Source organism: Mastacembelus armatus, chromosome 5 (assembly GCF_900324485.2).
Source record: "Mastacembelus armatus chromosome 5, fMasArm1.2, whole genome shotgun sequence".
Classification (NCBI taxonomy): domain Eukaryota; kingdom Metazoa; phylum Chordata; class Actinopteri; order Synbranchiformes; family Mastacembelidae; genus Mastacembelus; species Mastacembelus armatus.
Window position 1 is genome coordinate 1500434 of NC_046637.1, and position 15918 is coordinate 1516351.

The following is a 15918-nucleotide window of genomic DNA, read 5'->3' on the forward strand; positions in this document are numbered from 1 at the left end:
AGACCTCAGCAGGTTGTAAATATATGTGCTGTGTTGACACTGGAAAAGTATTCTCAGTCAGTCAGTATGCAGACTTAAAGTGAAGTAAAACCTGTGACTAGTAGGGAAAAGCTCTGTGGACACGCCAGAGAGGAACATTTTTTAGTGTATATTCATTTAACAACCACATATAAAAATCCCAGTTTGACTGACGTCTGTCTACGTGTCCTGTTAGTATGGAAGGTTAATTTTGTAATACTGTCATTTAACACAGCCCCACTTCAGTGTTCATTTTATCACTTTTTTCTATTGTTTCTACTTCATTTTTGCAGAAATGCAGATATTTCATATTCTTGAAGTATCATAACAGAAAAATAAAGAGTACTGATCCACATTAGTAAAGTAAAATACCTCCCTTGTCTTTCTGTCCTGCAGGCAGAAATAGGGCACACTCTGGTTGATGCACTGCATCACTGCAGGTTGTTCTGGTTTCCAACCAAACCATTGGCACTGATGGTTATAACAGTTAATGGTGTATTAATGTCCATGGAAATGTTTCCTTTTCTTTTCTGCATCGGTGTGTTTTTATATTTCTCTGGTTTTTAAGGCAGTGTCAGGAAATCGTCACCCTGCCCTTCACATTGGAAGATGTCACATTATTTCTGTTCGTGTCTGTTTCTTCGTCAGAGTCTGACTCTGTGGAGGTGAAGCTGGTCTATGGTGTGGAGGGAAACGCCACCTTCCTGGAGTGTGCTCCTCGGTCCCCGCAGGCCCAGCTGAAGTGGACGGTGCAGCATGGCGAGAGCCAGCAGCCGACGCTCGGTCACGAAGGCAGAGAGGTGAGTTTCCTTTACTGAGTCGCTCCGCCAGGTCCTGCCGTCCGTCTGTGTCGGCTCGTTCATTTTTATTTGTGGTGAGAGACACTTACTTTATCTTCTCTTTGTGTTGGTTTGCATCCAGTTTAGTGACTCACTGTAGTTTTTTCATTGACATACGCCTCAGACAGTAGTCCACCCATGGCTCGTGCTGATAAACATGCATGTGAATGATCAGAGTCAACTGACGACTTCTCTCCACTCTCAGCTCCCTCACAGCGATGATGACCGCACCCTCCGCATGAAGAGGGGTTTGCTGGTTCAACGCCTGGAGCTGGCTGACGCAGGGCTCTACACCTGCAGGAGCCACGAGCACTCCTACAGCCAAGTTCTGGCCCGATACCGTGTCCACATCATCCCCAACCACAGCCTCCACCCTGTCCGCTACCAGCAGACCCACGCCCTGAACCAGCCAGGCACTGTGGTCGTTGGAAAGATTGGGCCAGCCAAGGCGGGTGTTACTGGGTTTCTTGGTCAGTCTCGGCCCAACCCACCTCCCGTGCTGCCTGGACACAGCAACTCGTGGCTGCCCCAGCATCCTCAGCAGCTTCCTGTGAAGAGCTACAAAGACCTGCACATGGTGGGCATCAACAGCATGACCGTGGACGAGTACTGTGAGCAGCTGTGGTACCGTGAAAAGCGCCGGCAGCAGAAACTCCGCGCTCTGAAGCTGAAACAGGAGAACAGGAAAGCCCGGGTGAGGAGGAACAACCCCCCTGAGACTCCCCTCTAGTCACCTGGAGAACAGAGACACTGCAGGTGGACAACGCATCCTGCACAGGTCCAATCAGGAGAACGTTTGCTTTCTGAGCAAAAAACGCTGAGTGGGAAAGTGACAACAACTACATTTGCCATCAAGGACTGACAGTATACTGTAACCTCATTCTGACTTTTAGACACTACAAGAAATGTAGAAATTTATTGTCTATGTATTTGTATTATTAGCAATGTTGATTACTAGATGGAGTTACTGTTTCATAAGTCAACAGGTAAAAAAAAAAAGACCAGTACAGTTTCATTAATGATGAATCAGCTAATTACAAGCATTATAGATGTATGACATATTTAAACATGCATGTTTGTTTATCAGATGATGAACTTCATCTCTGGCCGTTTCAACCTAAATTAAAAGGGGAAAACGTATTAAATCCAGATGTACCTCAACTTCAACATTTGTGTGATGGGACAGTTTCAGCCAAATTCACAGCGGTCAATATTTTTCTGTTTTTGTTTTTCTCTGAGCTTTTTTAAAGTGTCCAGGGCTCAGTGAAGGAATAGGTATGTAGATTTCAGAATTTGATAATGAGGATAAATGAAATTATATCAGGTCCCACTCACACAGTCCTGATGGAGTAGACTAGCTGGGATGACAAAGTTAAATCATGGATGTTTTTCAGAACCTTTTCTTTATTTAGTCATGACTATAAAATATAATGCAGACGTATTTAAGATTTACTCATGTTAGAGACAATAGTGCCTAGAAATAGGAGAACTTATCAGACTATTTGCTTTATAACAATAAAAATACTCACATCTCAACAATCTGCTTCTATTATGTCCCTGTTCTGCCTGAATTATTGATTTGAAGTGATCAATTATCAGTTCACATGTTTTCTATAACCAGTCCTGGAGTCCACCAGTGGCACCAGTAGGAAATATCTAAAATTGTAAATTCTTCATACAGGACTAACAAACAGGTGAAAGGTATAACAAATACATGCGGTATACAGTAAATACAGTATAAATGAATGACGGAAAACTAAAGTGTTTAGTTCTACATATTTAAGTGTTTACCAGAAACATATAATGTGTTCTAACGTGTTTATGTTTGTTCTGAGCTGATCTACACTGATCACTGATCATATCTAAGCTTCATACATGGATTGAATCAAAGCCTCAATGGAAACGCACACATGAGATGGACCTTGCTTGAAAATATGTATAGCTTAATAAATCTGCCATGTACCTGCTAATTATTATTCTTATCACTGTATATTAAAGAACTCTATTTTTGATAGTTCTTTCTTTATATGCTAGAATTTAGTACATTTGTCTGTGTATATGTAAATGTGTTTCTCATAAGCAAAATGTGAGTTTTAACTACACAACTTCAATAAGCTTTGAGATGAACGTGATGAGAGCATCTTATACTGTATGTGAATAAGCTTCCCTGTAAAATAAACAAATGAAAACAACAAGCGTCAGTGTGTGGAATATAAGTACAGGGATTTGGTTTTCACATCGTGAGTGCAGTAAAAAGTACTATATCTGCCTCTGGAATGAAGTGGAGTAGAAGTATAAAGCGTCATTAAATGGAAATACTACAGTAAAGTACAAGTACCTGTACTTCTACTTAACTACACTACGAGTAAAGGTACTTATTTACGCTCCATGACCCTATAAAGGAATTGTAGAGCCAGTGGACATTCTTATTCCTGTTCCTATTTATAGTAGTAGCAGTAGTAGCAGCAGCAATAGTAGTACTAGTACTAGTAGCAGTAGCAGTAGCTGTAATAGTAGTAATAATAGTAGTAGTATTGCAGTATACTGGTGGCTCCGGAAGGTGGCAGTAAAGTGCAACAATGTGTCGTCGAACCAGCTGTCGTAAAGCACCAACGAAGAAGACGTGAGCGGCTTCCGTACGGTGCGAACTGATGGAAAACGCGGTTGAAGCGGCAGAAAGTCTGAGTTCGTGTCCGCGGCGAAGGTGAAGGGAGTCGGTTTAACACGGTCCCGGTTTATTTAGGGTGTGTGGTTCATGTTTGCGGAGACTCCTCGGCTGCTGTTAGTTCGGTTCTGTGCTGGTTCGGCTAGCTAGGCTCTGCTAGCCACTCATGCTAACCCGCATGCTAACAGCGCCCGCTGGGTTTTCCTCTCAGTTGTTGTGGTTCCGGGGGGTCGGTTCTGGATCTTCCTCCTTCCACAGCCCAGACTTCTTTTAAATCAGCTAACCCAAAGTTTCTGTTGAATGTGCTAACGCTAAGCTAAGTAGCAGCTAACTGAAATTAGCTGAGTTTGAACTAACAGGTGGGTCCCAGTAGAACCGAGACCAGTGTCCAGTTTACATGGCTGCTCCAATTCTGCAACAGCCCAGTTTCCTACTGGTGAGTCTGTCCACACACTTTGTTTACACTTTGTACCTGAGGATGAAGGTGACTAATGGGCGCTCATTCATAACATGCCAGTCCAGCTGGGTCGCTCCAGTCCAGCTGGTTCGGCCCAGTCCATTGTCCATTTGAATGAATGTTTCCTGAATTAATGTTTCCTCAAAGTGAAGCTCTTTGCTCTGTGTTGCTGCACCAGGCCAACCTCAAAGCTGATTCCACCACCAAACCTCTGCTGCAGAGATGCCAAGATCTGGTCAGGATTATCGATGAGTATCCTGCTAAGGTACTGTCGGAGTTGAACTCTCTTTGTCATACATCACAGTAAAATATTTATGTTTGGGTTCTGGTCTCTTGGTCAAACAAAACACCTTATTGTTATAGCAAGCATCAACTAATAATTGTCAACATCGAAAAAATAATCAGCAGACTAATCTATAATAAAAAGTAATATCTGAGTTGGGACTCTTGTTTTCAGATTCCAAGCAGTACAGTCACTGATGGTTGTCTCGTCGTGTGTCGGTGCTACTGAGGACAGTTAAGGTTCTATTTGAGAACAGCTGCTGTTCTGTTGGCTCTGCATTAACACAAAGAACAATTGTAGGGCAGCAGGAGAACAGTCTGTGTGTGGGTTTCACTTTGGGCTGTAGCCTCAGGGCCTTCAGTCACAGTTAGGGCAGTGTAGTGTTGGTGTATCTGCAGCTCTTTAACTGTTGACTGCATGAACCACAGTCGACTGGTCCATCTGGAGCTCCAGTCATTTCAAAATTACATTTAAAACAGCTGACAGAAACACAGTGGTGCTTTGTCTAACTCCATCTGTGGCTGAAATAATATTTGCATTCGTCTTCCTCTAGTACACTTTGTCACTGCTTCTTCTGTAGCAGAACCACACAAGGATTTTAACAGCTGGCCAACATCACAGCTGTCTGCCAGGACATAACACGGGTTTTATGTTCTGTTGCTATTTTGTATTAATTTGTGTGTGTGTGTGTTCGTGTTCTTCTTTAGGAGCTGCACCTGATTTTCCCCTGGCTTGTGGAAAGTGTGTTTGGCAGCCTGGACGGCATCATCGCTGGCTGGAACCTGCGACTCCTGCATGCACGCAGCAGCGACTACAACATTGTTATGAACTTTCTGAACCCCAAGTACTTCAAAGTTTTCCTGTGTAGCCACGGCAGAGTGTTCATTGAAGCATAGTAATGTTCATTCAGTGTGTGTTTTATGAATGAATTCAAATATTGTTGTTTTTCTTTTCTATTTCGACGTCCAGTGGGCCGATGATGAAGCTCGTCTATAAACTTCAAGCAGAAGAGTACAAATACGAAATTCCTGTCAATTATCTCCCGGTAAGAATTTTTCTCTCTTCAGTGTTTTGATTCATGCACCACTCTTATATTTTCACCAGTAGGTATGTTTGTTAATAGTTGTGATCAAAAAGGCAGAATTATCATATTCAATTTTAGGGAATTATGACATTTGAATATACTGTCTGTGTTTTTTATCAGCATCAGTTGTTACAAGGTTTTAGTGAAAATATTTCATTACTGAAATTAGAGCGGAGTGTGATCTTTGAATTAGTGTGATCACAAATGGTGAAGGAAAATACTGGCTGTGCTTAATGAAATGTTGAGAGGGGTTTTATAGTTTCAGTCCTTCGGATGTGTTGCAGCTGCGTATAGCTTGACTTTTGTTGCTTGTGTGTCCTGAAGGGACCTGTGAAGGCCTGCATCCAGCAAGGCGTTCTCCCAGACTGTCCGCTGTTCCACAACAAGCTGCAGTTCCCCCTGTCCGGTCTCCTGACTGTGAACCTCGCTCTCAGTATCCTTCCCAACACAAGTACTAACCTGTCTGGGTTTTACTGTGGCGTTAGTCACATATTGCACATGATGAGTTAGTAAATTGTATATGAAATGGGTTTTTTTTTTTCCCCAGCTATATTTCAGTGAATGGTTGTGATGCTGCAACCAACTGTTATTTTTCGTGTCTGTCATATATTTCCAGTTAAAGAGACATCATAGCACATCTCATTGTGTCCAACCTAAATTGTTCAGCTTTCCAACATATATGACAAAGAAAAGGGAAACTCCTTCTGTTACCAGAGAACCTGAAGGCTTTTGATAAATTTGGAAAATGACTGATGTGACGAATCATTTATTAAAACAATGGCCTATGATATTTTTCTTATGATCAACTAACTGATTAGACTTTCCACCTCTGTTCAGTTGTCCAATTTGCATTAAGAAATTGCTGCTACAATACAGAAGACTTTGTAAGATAGTCACTGTCAGAACAACAGCAGAGCTGGACTTTACATTGCTGGTTGGTTAAATTACTCCTTAACGTTTTGCAGATCCGTTTGAATTCTTCATGTTTAACTTTGCCTACTGTCTCATCACACCAAAGGTGAGTTTGCCATCCTGGTAAATTGAATTCTGAAAAAGCTGAGGTCAAGTCATCACTGTCCTCTGAAGCCTTTGTCAAGTCATGAGCTGTTCAACACACGTTTTTACAAGTTTCATTCAAAACTAAGAGACGTTTTCAGCTTTACGCAGAAAGCTGTTAATAAGAAATAAGTGGTACGAGCAGTCAGCTGACATAGTAATTCCCACAGGGAGAACTAACTAGTACTGTGTTTTCAGAACTGCCCTCAAGGCCACCAGGAAAGCTCCACAGACAGCGCGTACTTTGTGCTGGTGGACACTTACCTGCAGTACTTCCTCCCCACTGAAGGAAGCGTGCCCCCTTCTCCGTTCTCTGACTCCAGAGGCTCCGTAACTGCACCTTCACCAAGGTATTTATAGACGAAATGTAAATAATATCTGTCTGTAGGTTCTACACAGAACATATAACATTTATTTTCATGTTTTTAAACATTAAAACAATAATTTTCATGAAGAATATCCCAGAGTAAACCACTGAAAAAGTGACACGGCATATCAGAAAAATGCATTCTGTTAAAATGTGTGAAAGTCCTACCTGCTTCTGCCTTAAATTCAACAGACCATCCACTGGTTATGGCGTCCACAGCCCCAGTCTCCTGAAACATCACATATTCCATCAGCCGTCCGTTAACGCCGACCCTGCAGCCCAGGAAATCTGGAGGTCTGAAACCCTGCTACAGGTAAAACCTTACTACAGCAAAGTAAAGCAGATCTGAGAGATTAGATATTTCTTGAGAGAAATGCTGGAAACAATTAATCTGTTAGCCTGACCAATTGTTTCAGCTGTAGTGTCTGTTTAAAGATGTGATGATTGAAGTGTGTGAAATTACGGCGGAAACTAAATTGATTCCTCTGCCTAAGATGTTCGTGGAGATCTGGCTCCATCACTACTCCCTGGAGATGTACCAGAAGTTACAGTCTCCTCAGGTGAAGGTAAGAGAACAGAAAATGCGCCCACTCTTCTCTCCCCCCTGCACTGCAGCATAGCTCAGTTTGCTGTTGACTGGCTGACAAACCTCCTCCACATCACCGCCTTCTCCGTCAGGCTACAGTGAAGTTGTCCATGTTACAGACAAACACACACATGCTTCATGTTGTTGGTCCTTTTGAGGGTTTGTAAGATTTATAGTTTAGTACTGAAGGACAACTTCACCCACAGCTGTGCGTTCACACTGCAAATTGCATTATAACAGCATGTTGAGCAGCAGCAGCAGCTGTTTGTGGCTGCTGAGGTTAAAAACTTTGGCTGCTGCTGGTTTGCACTGAAATAGAGAATTGACTCGTCAAACTGAAGTTAAACAGTGCCATGAGCTCCTTGCAGTGTGAATGCACATCAGGCTTTACTGTCCCCCCCACTTTGAAAGCACCTGGTTTTAGTTTTATATTTAAAGTATATTTCAATTGCCATTTTATTTACATGAGTAGTTGCAGAGTAAACCTGCTGCACTGAGGGACTTGGCATGTGCTCCTGGTAGTAGTGCTTTTGCTTCTTCTCACGTTCTTTGCATGCCGCAAGTCCATGTCACCAAGTGTTGGTCGAGTTGATCTGTTGTGTGGTTTTTAATGGAAAACACCAGCATGAAGTCACACCAAGATAGTGGATCCCGGAGACTCGAGGGGTCAGAGTAGACTGGATCCCCTTCAACGCAGGGCTCTCAGCCCTTTTCAGGTCCTGTGAGTTCTGTTGCTGTTGCCGTGGGTCAAATCATATACTGAAAGAATATCACGACTTCGACTTATAATCAAAACCCTCAGGCTGCCAGTGATAATACAGAAAGTACATTAAAGTGTCCACCCATCAAAGCAATCCCAGTGAGACTTGGTGCTGGTGTTGTTTATCTGCATCATGCATTTATATATAGATCAAGCTCATCTACTTATGTGCTGTATGCTCAATGCTCAATCACTTGTGTCACACACACACACATTTATCCACCCAACAACTGCTTCCTTTGTTTTTGTGTAGCAGTATTTTTTTTTCTCCTGCTCTTATAACCGTAAATCCTCATGTTTGAGAAGCTGGAACTTTAAACTGTTCTGCACTTTTGATTGAAATGAGAAATTAATATTCTATCGATTGACTGATGGCAGCTCTAGTTAAGATTTGATCACTGATCTCCTTTACTGCTTTATAAGCAGAGGAAACAGTTAAATACTCTTCAGCTCCTCTGGCAGATTAAAGACCTGCATCATAAACATATGGAAGTTTTTGTGAAGTGGACTTCTCCTGTTGTAAATACACGTTAACCACTGTGTTGAGTTCTGGGCCCCTGTGAGTGGATTTAAACTGTGAGATTCATGTCATTTGTTAAATATGTTCTAGGTCACAGTCCATAGAGTTTTTCCTACATTTTATTCCTCCATTAACAGTTTTTGCAGTTTCACAGTAGTTGTCAAACAGAATCTTACAGTTTTGAGTTCACTCTGTAAATGAATGTAGAACATCAGGGATGGGAATTATTAAAGCTGCTACGCAAAGTTCATAACGTAACACACTTTTTTGAGACTTGGACGTGTGTGTCCAGTCACTGCTGTTGTAGTTAATCTGTCAGATATTCAGCACTTGGAACCTTCCAGGATTAAAGTCCTGTTGGTTCATGGGAAATGCGTTGGTACGTCCCAGCTCAGCCGGATAATTATTACCTGATAATGGACAGAGAGGATTTCCATTAGTTGCAGCTGTGACTTGTCAAACTCCAGCTGGTGCAGTGTGAAATGATTCCCATCCCTGCAGCCATGTGAGCCCTCAGTGTGGACAGTCCTCTGCACCGTTCCCAGGAAGTAAAGCATCGTGTTCCCTCAGTCAACATCTTCTTTTTGTCTCCTCTTCTGTTTTCTGCTCCTTTCCTGCTGAATGTTTTGGCCAATTGTTTCTGTGTGATTGCACTGGTTGCTGCCTCCTTTTCTGCTGTTTTCATGTCAACCTTCCTCCTGCCACCTGTGCCTTCCTCCTCCTCCTCCTCACCCCCCTTATTGTCACTTCCCCCTCCTCTCTCTTTGCTGCTGTTCCTCCTCCTCCTTCCATGGTTGCTCCCTCTTCCTCATCTTCCTCTCCCTCCTGGTGGTCACGGGTGAACAGCTGGCGCTGCTGCAGTACCGCCTCAGTATGTCCAGCATGCCGTGCCAACCTCACGTCCCACCAGGCTCTGGGACCCTCCACACCTACCAAGTACTTTTACCTTTTCATTCACCCCCGCCCCTCTGGGGCCTCCTGGAGGTAAACCTCAGTCAGTTAAGGTCACAGTCAAGGCTACTTCTCTCTTATGCACAAACAGGCGACACGTTGTTCCTGCAGTCACCAGCCTGATGCTGCTGATTAGTTTGCATGTTTCATCCTGGTTTTTGCACATATTCACCCATGATTTAGCTTTTCTAAAAATCAGGCTGCCTTGTAATCAAGGTTGATGAACTGTGATGCACAACATGTTGTCACCCAACACTCAAAAAAAGCATTATTAAATGACAGTCAATCACTCCTTACTTGATTTTTAAATCATAATTTACCGTATTAGGCCTGAGCTCTGTGATGAGCTGCTGTTCAACACTGTCAATAGAAAAAAACGTTAAACTCTGAATTTCTGCAGAGAAGTATCCTTGACAGGAAAAGTAAAACTGGAATGATGCTTATTGAGTTTGATTTTCAGGGCAGATGTCGAGCGGTTTGGGTGTGGTTCTCTTCTGCTGCGTGTTCTTGTTTTTGAAGGCATGTTTGTTACGCTGTGTCTGTGACGCCTTGTTGCTTTAAGGTTCATGTGGTTCATAAATGTTCAGTGTTGCGCCATGTAAAGCAAAAGGTACTACTACATTACTACAAGTACAAGTTTTAATTTTACATGCCAGTCATAATATCAGTACATGCTTTTTACTTCTTTGCCAATTTCATATGAAAAGAACGTTACAGGGGTTAATGGTTAGTGTTTGCTGACAATATCCAGCAGAGGTCAGAGCACCACCATTGTAACAAAGCAGCTTTGCTGTAGGCAGATGACTGAGCACTGAGGTCCCACCGTTCATTCTGACTGAAAATCATCAAAATCTCATTAGCTCCTTTAATCTTAATACATTTTAAATAAAACCTTAGAAAATCTCAAATTTACTGTATATTTACAGGAGGGGCTCCATTATGTACCAGGTGGGTTTTTTAAGTCCTTAATCTGTGAACTGGTTTTAAAAAGGTCATCTGACAAGAATTGAGGTATTATTAAGTTATTATTATTCCTGGGGCTGAGTTTTAAGTTTTGACTGGCACTTTACAGAGACAAGTGTCACTGCCCCCTGAGGATTGAATGAATATGAATGATATGTTAATTGAATGTTATGTTAGAGAAAACAGAGAATCCAAATTATGGGATTAAATGCAGTATAATCCACAGATGAAACAGTCACATCTGTTCAATCAAATCAACAGCAGCAGCAATGTGGGACCTCTGTGCTCTGCAACAGAAAGTGCTTTGAGCTGTTGGCGATTGATTGGCTGCTTTTGGACTGGACTGTGTTCTGATTGGCTGAAACTGGGAGCTGGGTGTCATGATTGGATGTCGTGGTGGTGGAGCTTTTTGTGACCGGTTGTTTTTTCAGGAGCCCTTCACTCCAACAGAGGAGCACGTGCTGGTGGTGCGTCTGCTGGTAAAACACCTGCATGCCTTCTCCAACAGCCTGAAGCCCGAGCAGCTGACCTCCTCGCCCTCAGCCCACTCACACACTCACACCAGCCCGTTGGAGGAGTTCAAGAGGTCAGCATCCTTATATGTTCCTGTTTACATGTCAATGAAATTACTTCTGAATATTTGATGATTTGTCAAGACAGACAGAATATCTTAGGGTTAGTTTTCTCAAAGAAAACACATGTAAGTTATGTATTTCGTCTTGATTTGAAAGACATCCCTTGATGATTTTCATGAGCTAGTCTGTCTCATGCCTGGTTGTATTTCAATTTATTCGGTCTCGACCACAATTAAATGTCTAGATGGTGATGGCCTTTAAACAGTCAGTGAGTGCAGTGGGACGTGAGGAGATACCAGGTTTTGTGGAAATATACAGCTGGGTGTTGTCAGCATAGCAATAAAAAATTAATATGAACATGTCTGAAAATATTGCCAAGAGGGAGTATGGAGATTATAAACAAAAGTGGACCCAGAACAGATCCTTGGGGAACACCATGCAGTAATGGTGATGGAGCTGAATTGATGTTTTTTACCTGTATAAACCGCTGTTTGTCAGAAAGATAAAATTTAAACCACTGTAGTGCAATGCCAGTGACCTTCCAGATGGCCTTTACTAGTCAGAATGTTTAATGTCCTGCAGGGTGGTGGTGCAGCGCTTTGTGCAACAGAAACTGTACCTGTTCCTCCAGCATTGCTTCAGCCACTGGCCCCTGGACGCCTCATTTAGAGCAGTAAGTCTCAATCACCCAAACTGAAATTAGTTTTTTAATATTTATTATATTTCTGTATTGGTGCAGTTTTTAGTTTCCTGTTAAGAGAGCATCTTGTTTCTGTGTTTAGGTGCTGGAGACGTGGCTAAGCTATGTCCAGCCGTGGAGATACACAAGAGAGAAAACCAACCCCCAGCCAGACCAGAACAGAACAGTACCTGACAAATGGTAGGTTTGGTGACTTTGTCTTTCAGCTGAATCCCAGGTCTCTGCTCTGGAAAATTTCTGAAAGATGCTATAAACATTAGTGTTTGTGCTAACCCATTTAGATAAATATGGTGGTGGTTAGTCAGTATGTAGATTCAGGACAGATTGAGACACAGAGGAGATTGTTGAGGTGACAGTGTCCATGTTAATGTTGTGAAAAATAAATTGTTGGTGCGGTTGTGACACTTAACACGTTCTTTTGCAGGGAGTCGTTTGTTCAGGAGAACCTGCTCATATACACAAAGCTGTTCCAGGTTTTCCTGAACAGAGCTATCAGGACGGATCTGGTCAATGCCAAAAATGCACTGATGGTCTTCAGAGTGTCCAAAGTCTTCGCTCAGCTAAACCTTGCAGAGATGATCCAGAAAGGTGAGGACAGAACTGGGTCTGCAGGTGGAGAGTTTTCTAGGAAATCACGTCCTCAACTTTACATCGTTGTTGCTACATCAAATATAAAGGATAAATGATTTTTGCGTTGTTCAAATTAAATGAGAAAAAATTTAACACAACAAATTTTTTAAATTAAAATTCCTACAAATACACTTACAGTTCTTACAAAACTGTTTCTGTTACACAGTCAAAGAATAATCTCAGGGCATACATAAGGGGTTTTTCTTACTTTTTCTAACGTGTCTAAACCAATTCATTGATTAATTGAAAACACCGATAATGAAAATACTCTGTAGTTACCTGTGTACTTCAGGAGAGAACATAGTAAAACCGGCGAGAGAGCTGTCTTACATTTACACAGATAAAACTAAAAGTAAGCGCCTCTTTCCAGGAGAGCAGCTGTTTCTGGAGCCAGAGCACGTCCTCCACCATCGGCAGCCCCGCGGCTACCTGACGCCGAGCCAAGGAGGCAGCTACCTGTCGTCCCGGCAGCGGGTGGTGACGGACATGGTGTTCAGGGTGAAGAGCCACGTCTACGCTCTGGAAGGACAGGACTGTCAGTACAAGCAGATGTTTGGCACGGAGCTCAGAGGAGCAGTAAGTTTCTGTGTCACGGTTTAAAGGTCGATTTTAAGCCACGGGGTTCAGATTTGGGTCACAGACCGAGTTTGACTTCAGCAGGACACAAAATGGTCGGTGAAAACACCTGGTGTGTTTTATGTCCATTGTTCAGGTCATGAAATTAATCCAGATCATTGCACAAGCCCGGCAGACGGCCAAGAGGATATCCGACCACTCCAGCGAGGTGGCAAGCAATAGCTCTTTCCTGTCCTGGTTTGGACTGGGCTCCTCCGACCTCAACAACACCTTCACCAGCGGTGAGCCCGACGAGAGCGGAGAGTGTCTAAGAAAGACCCATGAATTCCTGGACAAGGCCTTGGAGAACCTGTGTCAAATCTTCAAGGTCTGATTAATCTGGTTGTTACTTTTGGTCCCAGTGATTGATGTTCATTAAAATTGGTGCAGATATTCATGGTTCCCCAAAGATTTGTATGATTTTGGGGGATTCTCTGAACTTTCCCCTAATGCCACCAGGAAGTTCACTTTTGTGGCTTTGGGAGAAATTCCCATTAAATTCTTTTGAAGGTGAATTGCAGAAGATTTTGTGATTGTCTCGCTTTTCATGTTGGAGACTGAGATGAAGTGTTCAGTAAATCAATTAATGCACAGCCTTTCTGACCTGGTGCCATTTGTGTTCCACTGTTTTGTAGCTGAACCAGGGGCAGCTGACTCAGCTTATGTCAAACCTGGATTCTTCCCAGGACGACGGCAACTGCAAGCAGCTGCCAGACTGCATCCATGGAGAGAACGGACTCATGCTGACTGACCTGGGCAGGAGGCAGGTCGGTGTTTCAGGGTACAGTACGTTACATTAAAGCAGTGAGCCCAGCAGCAAACACTAAAACGCCAACATTGTGTGTGTTTGTGTGTGTGTTGTTTTGTGTAGATCATAAACGGACTGCGCAGGTTTGACATTCAGTACCAGGGAGACCCGGAGCTCCAGCCCATTAGGAGCTATGAGAATGCTCTGCTGGTCAGGCTTCTCTACAGGATCTCTTCTCTGGTTAATGAGCGGGTGAGTTGTCTGAAAACCAGCTTAATCAGTTAATGTGGTGACATTTTGGTGCTTGCAGTTCTGTAGTTCCTATAAAATGTTGTTGTGTGGGTTTTCAACAAAAACATACTGGAAAGTCTTCAGCAGCATCTGGTGTTAGCTACATATGTGGAATTTGATCCATTCACTCGTCCAGATCCAGCTGGTGTTTAGGAGAAATGTGATCCAGACGTTGATAACAAGCCGGATCATTCTTCTATCTTTTCTTTCTCTCCTTTTCTGGATCTATAAAGTGAATGATGAGTAAACAGCCACCGACTAATCTGCTCATGTAGTTACTTAAGATATTTCTGCTTTTGTCTTCCTACAGTTTGGTGAGCAAATGAATGCTCTCTGCTCACGTCCAGACTTCCTGGGTCGTCTGGGTCGTCACTACCTGACAGATCCTAAATCCACCATCAAACTGAGGCAGAGCCCGATGTCCCAGCGGACGTTGGAGAGGAAGCGGCATCCGAGGCTGAGCCTGCGTGGGCTGGCCAGCTACAGGACCATGGTGCTGCTGCTGCTCTTCTACATGGTTGGAGCCTTCCTGTCGTTTGGCCCCGGATCCAGCACTTTGCTCATCGTGGCAGGGGGGTTCCTTTATGGACTCATGATGACGCTGATTGGAGAGAAGCTGAAAACACACTAACTGAGCCTCAAGGTTCCTGCATGTTTAGAAACATGCACATAAAGAAACTCAATTCCAGTTTTGAAAGAAAAAGTGTGAAACTGATGCACTAAGTGTTGAACTCCTCCATCCAGCGAGTGATGAAAAACATGGTATTTTATTGATCTCAGGCTGCAACTAGGGAATATTTCCATTATCAATTAGTGTGTGATTAGTTTTGTTAATTAATCCTTTGTCCTGAACAGCATCAGAATCGGTTTAAAAATTCCTGCCTCAGTTTCCTAAAGCCACGAACGTCGTCTAAAACTCAAACATTCAGTTTCCTGACAGAGACAAGAAAGTAGTTTCCCATTTGACAAGATTAATCAATAGTTGCTAATAAAGTTTTATTCAGTTACTGACTTATTGTTGCAGTTCTGTATTGATCCTTTTATTGATTATATATATTTTTTTAATCTTCCCACCTGCTACAACAAAGTCAGAAATGAGACCCAAAGCAGATATTATTTTGGTATAATCCTGCCTAATACAGTGTTGTGTTGTATTTGACGACATAGAAGAAGAGCTTCATGTCTCCTGGAGATTTAACAGGAGGCCGTGTAGGAGTCGACGTGGACTGGCAGCTTTTTTTGTTTTTGTACAATGACTCGGCTGTTTTTATATGTAAATATGGGCAGAGTTTTGCTGCTGTGCTTAGAGCGAGTTTTCTTTTTGTTTTTTTAAGACAAGCATCCGAAAACATGTAGGTCTAAATATTTACATGTGCTAATAGAATAAACTGATTCCTGTTGTTCATAGTTCTGGTCTGAATCCGTGATGCAAGTATGTCCAATGTTTTTCTGGCCAGTGTTTTATCATTAATCTGCATTTTATTTGTGTAACAAATGTAAATGTTAGTGCAGCACATAGTCGTCGCGCCGCCCCCCCCCCCCCCCCCACACACACATACACACACAATTTACAACAACATCTACCAACAACACAGGGTTTGATTAGCCAACAAGGCTCAGATTATGTCCCAGTCTTAATGTGGACTGTTCCTCTGGGACATTGGCTGCCAGGCTGAAGACCCAAACTTCACCTTCACCCGAGAAGTAAATGCTCGCCCATGTTTGGATTAGGTGTTCCACATTTGGCAGTTTCCCACATCACATGGACAGAATTGAATTTTTGAATGTGTTGTCTTATGTCTATTTAAGG

General features: G+C 42.8%; 2 protein-coding genes across 5 annotated transcripts in view; both read left to right on the forward strand.

Moving 5' to 3' along the window:
* LOC113130300 (semaphorin-3D) overlaps window positions 1–2249 on the forward strand; it is a 71191-nt gene extending 68942 nt beyond the window's left edge. Inside the window, exons 17-18 of the mRNA XM_026306793.2 lie at window positions 667–818; window positions 1063–2249. Coding sequence (XP_026162578.1) covers window positions 667–818; window positions 1063–1587 — 677 coding nt within the window. The 3' untranslated portion in view covers window positions 1588–2249. The remainder of the gene's footprint in view (window positions 1–666; window positions 819–1062) is intronic.
* A 1208-nt stretch (window positions 2250–3457) lies between these two features.
* On the forward strand, window positions 3458–15199 carry smpd4 (sphingomyelin phosphodiesterase 4). 4 transcript variants are annotated; one of them, XM_026307265.1, is made up of 20 exons: window positions 3458–3561; window positions 3882–3958; window positions 4158–4244; window positions 4970–5106; window positions 5232–5307; window positions 5671–5779; window positions 6312–6364; window positions 6601–6752; window positions 6962–7082; window positions 7264–7335; window positions 9482–9619; window positions 10981–11135; window positions 11707–11797; window positions 11907–12004; window positions 12249–12412; window positions 12825–13030; window positions 13167–13397; window positions 13705–13836; window positions 13941–14069; window positions 14419–14739. In XM_026307265.1, the coding sequence occupies exons 2-20, from the start codon at window positions 3920–3922 to the stop codon at window positions 14737–14739; spliced, it is 2511 nt and encodes an 836-aa protein (XP_026163050.1). In that variant the 5' UTR covers window positions 3458–3561; window positions 3882–3919. The 4 variants fall into 4 exon arrangements, with proteins under 4 accessions (XP_026163050.1, XP_026163048.1, XP_026163051.1 ...); XM_026307263.1 differs by having other exon boundaries at window positions 3465–3958; window positions 14419–15199; XM_026307266.1 differs by having other exon boundaries at window positions 3465–3958; window positions 9482–9571.
* Window positions 15200–15918: the final 719 nt, after the last annotated feature.